At 37.7% G+C, this 7500-nt stretch overlaps 2 protein-coding genes across 6 annotated transcripts in view; one reads left to right on the top strand and one right to left on the bottom strand.

The window, feature by feature from the left end:
- The window catches only part of ampd3b (adenosine monophosphate deaminase 3b), a 19620-nt gene extending 17467 nt beyond the window's left edge, over positions 1-2153 (top strand). For all 5 annotated transcript variants that reach the window (XM_016483169.1, XM_016483168.1, XM_016483172.1 and 2 more), the window contains 3 exons: positions 121-294; positions 435-545; positions 1593-2153. In XM_016483169.1, coding sequence (XP_016338655.1) covers positions 121-294; positions 435-545; positions 1593-1769 — 462 coding nt within the window. In that variant the 3' untranslated portion in view covers positions 1770-2153. The remainder of the gene's footprint in view (positions 1-120; positions 295-434; positions 546-1592) is intronic.
- An 86-nt stretch (positions 2154-2239) lies between these two features.
- rnf141 (ring finger protein 141) overlaps positions 2240-7500 on the bottom strand; it is an 11380-nt gene continuing 6119 nt past the window's right edge. The window contains exons 3-6 of the mRNA XM_016483174.1: positions 5085-5193; positions 4738-4919; positions 4525-4632; positions 2240-3779 (exon numbers count right to left, since the gene is read on the bottom strand). Of these exons, the coding sequence (XP_016338660.1) occupies positions 3629-3779; positions 4525-4632; positions 4738-4919; positions 5085-5193 (550 nt within the window). The 3' untranslated portion in view covers positions 2240-3628. The remainder of the gene's footprint in view (positions 3780-4524; positions 4633-4737; positions 4920-5084; positions 5194-7500) is intronic.

The raw sequence follows: 7500 nt of genomic DNA, 5'->3' as shown, positions 1-7500 counted from the left end.
GTCTCAAAGACGGACTGTCTGTGTACACATCAAACCACCAAACAACAAACAAGTCATGACAAACAGTATTAATGTAGTCTTTTTTTATGATTTTTTTTCTCGTCTAATTTCTCAATACAGAGTCCTGTCCTGCAGTACCTGTATTATTTGGCCCAGGTGCCCATTGCCATGTCTCCGCTCAGCAATAACAGCCTGTTCCTTGAGTATTCCAAGAATCCCCTCAGGGAGTTCCTGCAAAAGGGCCTGTGTGTGTCTCTCTCCACAGATGACCCGTTACAGTTCCACTACACAAAGGTCAGGGAGAGCAGTTACTGGGAATGATGTGCATGGAATCAAACACTTCTGACACTGAATGAGTTAATTCTTAATCTATTTTGAGTGCAGTCATTTAGAGCAGTCAGGTGATGTGATTTATGTTGTTTATGTACCTGCAGGAGGCCTTGATGGAGGAGTATGCCATTGCAGCACAGCTGTGGAAACTGAGCACGTGCGACGTGTGTGAGATCGCCAGAAATAGTGTGCTTCAGAGCGGTTTATCTCATCAGGTACTCTCTCTGTCCTACCCGATAAAGCAGGGGGTTTTAATCTTTTAAATAACTTGGGATGCCATATAGTTTTAATATCATATCGTAGGTTCAGATTTACAAATAGTTTCAGCTCGTCTTTCGTTTCCAATAAATAAAAAAGGTGACACCGTGGAACATCCAATGGAAGTAAATGGGGTGAATTTTAAGAAATGTGAGGCTTTTAAGTTAATAAAAGCAGTTACATTTATTCTTCTATTAAATCTTGTTTCTTACTTGATCTGTAAAACTAAGTCATTTTAGAGTGACCATTTAGAGTTTATGGTCATGGTAACAAAGTTGTAAAATGTAATATAACTTTACACAGAACAGAAAAATCATGTTAACATGCATATTGTCTTGTGGCTATACAGTTGAAGCAGTGAGTATTTTAACATTTGTGACCCTGGACCACAAAACCAGTCATAAGGGTAAATTTGAGCTGAATAAATAAGCTTTCCATTGATGTATGGTTTGTTAGGATAGGACAATATTTGGCCGAGATACAACTATTTGAAAATCTGGAATCTGAGGGTGCAAAAAAATCGAAATGCTGAGAAAATCGTATTTAAAGTTGTCCAAATGAAGTTCTTAGCAATGCATATTACTAATCAAAAATGAAGTTTTGATATATTTACGGTAGGAAATTTACAAAATATCTTCATGGAACATGATCTTTACTTAATATCCTAAAGATTTTGGCATGAAAGAAAAAAAATCTATAATTTTGACCCATACAATGTTTTTTTGGGTATTGCTAAAAATATACCCAAGTGACTTAAGACTGGTTTTGTGGTCCAGGGTCACATTTATGAATTGGTCCTATTCATATCCATTGTAAGTACCTCACTGAAGCCCAGATTTATTTTTTAATGAAGTCGAAAATTGAGTTTAACTTGTATTGAACCCAGAATATTTCCTAAGGAAAAATCTTCCAGTGCCAATACCATCCATACGCTAAAGCCCTTTCGTACACAAAAAAGCTGAATGGTTTTCTAGCTTAACCTGACATTTAAATTTCCCTTGCAGGAGAAGAAACACTTCCTGGGTGAGAATTATCTACAGGATGGACCAGAGGGAAATGACATCCGTAGGACAAATGTGGCGCAGATCCGTATGGCATATCGACACGAGACCTTGTGCAATGAGCTCAGCTTCCTAGTGGATGCTGTCAAGTCAGAAGCAGTGGCTGAAAAAGCCTCGTAGACATGGCAGGGTGACAGATAGGCTAGAACATGGGTCCATATGAGTTGACCAGACATCAATATAAAACCTAATCTTGCTACAGGTGATGCACTAAACAGCCATGGAAATGCATCATTCTGGTAGAAAGTCATGAAGCCATGTGTCTTGGTGCCTTATGATGGACATAACCTTTCCCATAGTGCCTTACAGGATGGATATATCCATTATATTTCTCAAATCTGTTTCTTTAAAAATGGGACGTTTTGATCAAATGTTCCTGTGTTTTGCATGGTTTCTGAAAATGATGTTTTGAGGGAGCATACATTTGTTACCTTTTCTAATGAGGAAGTCTTCGGGTTTGTGACTTGAACAATGTGTTCTTTTGTTCAGATAAATGTTTTACGCAGAGACTGGAAGAAAAATTTGCCTTGGTAAACTAGTTTGTGTGCAACCTGAGATTTTGGGGCTGTTATTCTGTCGGGCAAACTATGGGGTGGCGTTTTATCTTTTGTCACAAAATCTTGTGTACTTGACCTTGCACATTTTGTACACCAACAGAGATGGTTAAGCTGTTTTGTTACGGAATAATGGCTTTTGAAAACATGCCTGAGTGCTGAATATGTTCAGCAATATTTGAATATTGCTTTCAAAGTAAAATAAATAAAGAGGTGTCAAAAAGAGCCTTTCATGATGTGACTGTTAATATTTCAGATAAGTAGAAAAATTATTATTTATTTGCTCAACACTGCAGCCCAGTGGAAGTAGTGGGCACTGCTACAGCCTTCAAACAAGAACTAGCTAGAACAAAATATTCAATTTACTTTATTATTCGAGATTTACACAAGAACAGGGAACACCGAACATCCCCGTTCAGTCCATATTTAAAAGAACTCTTCTTTGAAAGAACACTCTCACAAAAGAAAACAGCAACTAGTGCCATTTTCTCCAATAAAACTACTATCATTCAGTCCCATCTCTATAAATCTGAGAATATTGCAAAAAAAAAAAAAAAAAAATGTTTAAACTAGATTAGTAGATCTTGATAAACTAGATGAAATCTTAATAAACTGCCACACAAATTTAGACTTACATATAAAGTTTGATCTATACATATCTTTATAATACAAGTGAATTCCCCAAGCCCACAGATTCACAGTCTCGCTCATACACACAAAAGTGCAGAATGAAAAGTCTGGGATTTCAAACCAGAAAAAATATGAAAAAGTGACTAACCTCCACTGAAAGCGTCAGTGATGCCCTATAAAATAAATCTTAGATTCTCAAATGTTAATCCATCCTAATTATGTTCCATAATAAATGTTATACGAGAGTCATGCCCTATAATTAACAATTGATCCAACTAAGATTATAAATGCAAATCAACTGTACAGTTAATGTTACTGAATCATGTGTGACTGAATTACAGCAACAATACTATTAAACTGCTGCACATGCTGATACTGTGACGCTTATTCAGGTATTACAAGGCCTTTACGGAACAAATGCAATTAAGTGCAATTACTTCACAAACAAGATAAAACGGCAAGTGCAACGAGGAAATGAATTTTACAGCTACATCTTGTCTAGCATTTACCTACATACAGTTCACAGTCACAAGTCTATGGTTTGGTCAAATCAGGTGTTCTAATATGATGCATTAACCTAAAAATAGTTTATTAAAGTCAAAAACTCAGCATTTATCATAAGTTATCATGAGTTATCATTATTAACTCAGCATTTATTTAAACTCAGTTATTGCCTCCAGTGAGTGACACTATATAGTGCAACAAATACCCACAGTCACCCTATGAAATAACTGTTTAAAGAAGGTCATCTGCTATGGGGAGACAGTGAGTATGACAGTGGCACAGTGCTTCATTTTAAGGTCTGTGTGGGTGCCCGGCTTCATCCGCTAGATTGAGAATGTACCCAGCTATATCTTCCTCCGTGGGAGCATCTGACATGACCCATGATTCATTAGCGGCAGTCACCTGAATCCGGCAGACGGGGCAGTTTCGGCTCTGACCGCTCCTATATGAGGCACAGACACACTCATGGCTGATTAAAATGATTTATGGATTTTGGCATTTTTTACTGTCATAATGTTGATCCAAACCTGTTTGACATTTTTCTTTATACTTTCAGTAGGTTTAATTAAGGAAAGGAATCTTGAGATACATGAGTTATATTGAGATTTTATGGCTTTGTTCTGTACGGACATATGGTATTCATTTTATTTGTGTTGGTTTTAAAAAGTTTAACATTTGGTTTGAAAAAACTCTGCAAACCTTGGATTCAGTTCACAAATTTGAAAACTGAACTGGTCACAGTTCTGACCAAAACATTATTCAGATTTTCTGCTTTTGTGTTCCATGGAAGAAAGTATGTTTAGAACAATATGTGAGTGAATGATGACAGATTTAATTATTTAGTTAAACTGATCCATTTAAGAGACAGTCCACCAAAAATGGAAAATTCTCTCATTATTTACTCATCCTCATGTTGTTTGAAATCTGTATGACTGTCTTTCTTCTGATGAACACAAAAGAAGATATTTGGTTCCCATTGACTTCCATTGTATTTTTTGTCTATAAAATGAAAGTCAATGGGAACCAACATCCCTTAAAAAGCTTTTTTTGTGTTTCACAGAAGAAAGTAAGTCATACAGGTTTGGTACAACATGAGGGTGAGTAAATTAAATGATGACAGAATTTTAATTATTTGGCTGATCATGTAATCCATTAATAAATCATGATAATGAATCACAGATTCTTACCACTTGTCAATGCACTTCTGACAGAAGCTGTGTGCACAGGGCAGAATAAGGTCTGCTTTCCCATCCATGCAGATACAACATTCTTCCTCATCAGTCAACTGTTTCACCCTGTTACAGAGCAAATTTTGCTTGGTGAGACAATGAGTCATCTATTATGCATCATTACATCAGGTGCAGATTTGGTAAACAGAACAAATGCAGTCTGTAAAATACCTGCCCATCCACATGCTGGCCTGGCAGGTGTCTTCTGATGACAGCGGTCCAGATGATCCCTCTGCTGCAGCCTCTGAACAAAATACTTCAGCTGCCTGACTGGTGATGTCTTTGTAGAGGTGGATAAACTGGTACAGATTCATAATACGGGAGGCCTCCACTGTTCCATCCTCCTTGTTAATCTACAAGCACACAAAGAGAGCAGTAACAATTGCCATCCCACCCTAGACAAACATCAATCACACATTTCAAATTTGCAGTACAGAGCAAATGACTATATTATTCAGATTGAAAATCATTTAAATATATTCCACCTATAAATTCAGAGGTCTGTAAATTAATCTCACCTTGGTGCACACTATTCTCACAGCAACTTTCCATAACGCTGTTGCGTCAGATCCCGGCTGTACTTCAAACAAAAGATGTTTCTTTTGGCCAGAGGCTAGTTTAGCAGTTCTGTGTATAAAAAAAATGTAATCATATTACCTATCACATCACATCAGACTGGATAATGAAGTGAGTGACGTGACATGGCGCCAAGTATGGTGACCCATACTCGGAATTAGTGCTCTGCATTTATCCCATCCAAAGTGCACACACACAGCAGTGAACACACACACACACACACCGTGAACACACACCCGGAGCAGTGGACAGCCATTTTTTGCTGCGGCGCCCGGGGAGCAGTCGGAGGTTCGGTGCCTTGCTCAAGGGCACCTCAGTCGTGGTATTGAAGGTGGGAGAGAGCGCTGTACATTCACTCCCCCCACCTACAATCCCTGCCGGTACGAGACTCGAACCGTGTAATGTGTATGTCTTCATATTAAACTCCAAACTTAAAAATAAGCAGGAAATATAGTGAGCTCATTCTTACTTTTGCACCTACATAAATACAGTAATACATTATATATATATATGTGTATTTTTATTATTTTATTCTTTAAAAATAAAATTAATTATTAAAAATTCTTATTATTAAAAAAAGTTTAATATTATTGTTTCATTAATATTATTTCATTAACATAAAACCATTGATTTAGGGTTTTAGAGTTTATTAAATTGCGTTGTCATTTTGACAAGTTGTAAAATTCAGAATAACTTTACACAGAGCAGGTTAATAAGAGATTTGTTTCACACCAAAATCATTATAACAAACATACTGTTTACATCTTGTGGCTATACAATTGAAACTGTAAGTAATTTAACAATTATGAATTGGCCATTGCACCATCCCATTGTAAGTGCCTTGCTGTAACCCAGATTGTTGCTTTCTTTAATGATGTAATAAAGTCCTAATATTTCCTACAGAAAAATGTTCCAGTAATAATTTTAAACAGCTTTCAATGATAAATTTAACATCCAAACCTTATGAACATTTTTACTAACATAAGCTCACATTTAGATTTCCCTTGCAGGAAAAGAAACCCTTTATGGGTAAGCATTATATAAAAGAAAGATGGACAAGAGGGAAATTGCATTATACATTTATTTTTTATATATATTATAATATTTACATCATGAGAACTCTCTGAAAATGTTTGCATGGTAATGGATCTGCTACGCTGCTGTAGCATATATAATAACTTGTAGCAGACCTACAGTGGGGAAAATATTTATTCGATCCCCTGCTGATTTTGTAAGTTTGCCCACTTACAAAGAAATGAAGGGTTTGTAATTTTTATGGTAGGTTTATTTTAACGTATAGAGACAGAATACCAACCAAAAAAATCCAGAAAAAAACACATTATATAAAGGTTAGAAATTGATTTGCATTTCAGTGAGTGAAATAAGTATTTGATCCCCGGTGGTATGTTTCGGGTCATTGTCATGCTGGAAGACCCATCCATGCTCCATCTTCAGTGTTCTGGCTGAAGGAGGGAAGGAGGTTCTCATCCAAGATTTTACAGAACATGGCCCCGTCCATTTGCCCCTCAATGCGGTGAAGTCGTCATGTACCCTTAGCAGAAAAACAGCCCCAAAGCATAATGTTTCCACCTCCGTGCTTGACTGTAGGGATGGTGTTCTTGGGGTCATAGTCAGCATTTCTCTCCCTCCAAACACGGCGAGTCGAGTTAATGCCAAAGAGCTAAATTTTAGTCTCATCTGACCACAGCACTTTCTCCCAAGCCTTCTCCGAATCATTTAAATGTTCTTTGGCAAACTTTAAACGGGCCTGTACATGTGCCTTCTTGAGCAGGGGGACCTTGCAGGCACTGCAGGATTTCAGTCCATCGCGGCGTAGTGTGTTACCAATGTTTTGCTTGGGGCTTGTGGTCCCAACTGCCTTAAGATCATTAACAAGCTCCTCCTGTGTAGTTCGGGGCTGATCCCTCACCTTTCTCATGATCATCCTTACCCCATGAGGCAAGATCTTGCACGAGGCCGATTGATGGTTGTTTTGTATTTCTTCCATTTCCGAATAAATCACACCAACAGATGTCTCCTTCTCACCAAGCTTCTTGCTGATGGTCTTGTAGCCCATTCATTCATGCCTTGTGCAGATCTACAATCTTGTCTCTGACATCCTTTGACAGCTCTTTGGTCTTGCCCATGGTGGTGGGAGAGGTTGGAATGGAAAATACAGATTGTGTGGACAGGTGTCTTATACACCTAACGAGCTGACATTAGGAGTAGCTTCTTAAAGCGACAGGACTAATCTGTGTTCCACATGGGCACATAACCAATCTGTGGGAGCCAGAATTCTTGCTGGTTGGTAGGGGATCAAATACTGATTTCACTCACTGAAATGCAAATCAATTTCTA

The sequence above is a fragment of the Sinocyclocheilus anshuiensis genome, unplaced genomic scaffold, assembly GCF_001515605.1.
Source record: "Sinocyclocheilus anshuiensis isolate Anshui unplaced genomic scaffold, SAMN03320099.WGS_v1.1 scaffold481, whole genome shotgun sequence".
Lineage (NCBI taxonomy): Eukaryota > Metazoa > Chordata > Actinopteri > Cypriniformes > Cyprinidae > Sinocyclocheilus > Sinocyclocheilus anshuiensis.
This window is presented reverse-complemented; position numbering and strand designations above follow the sequence as displayed.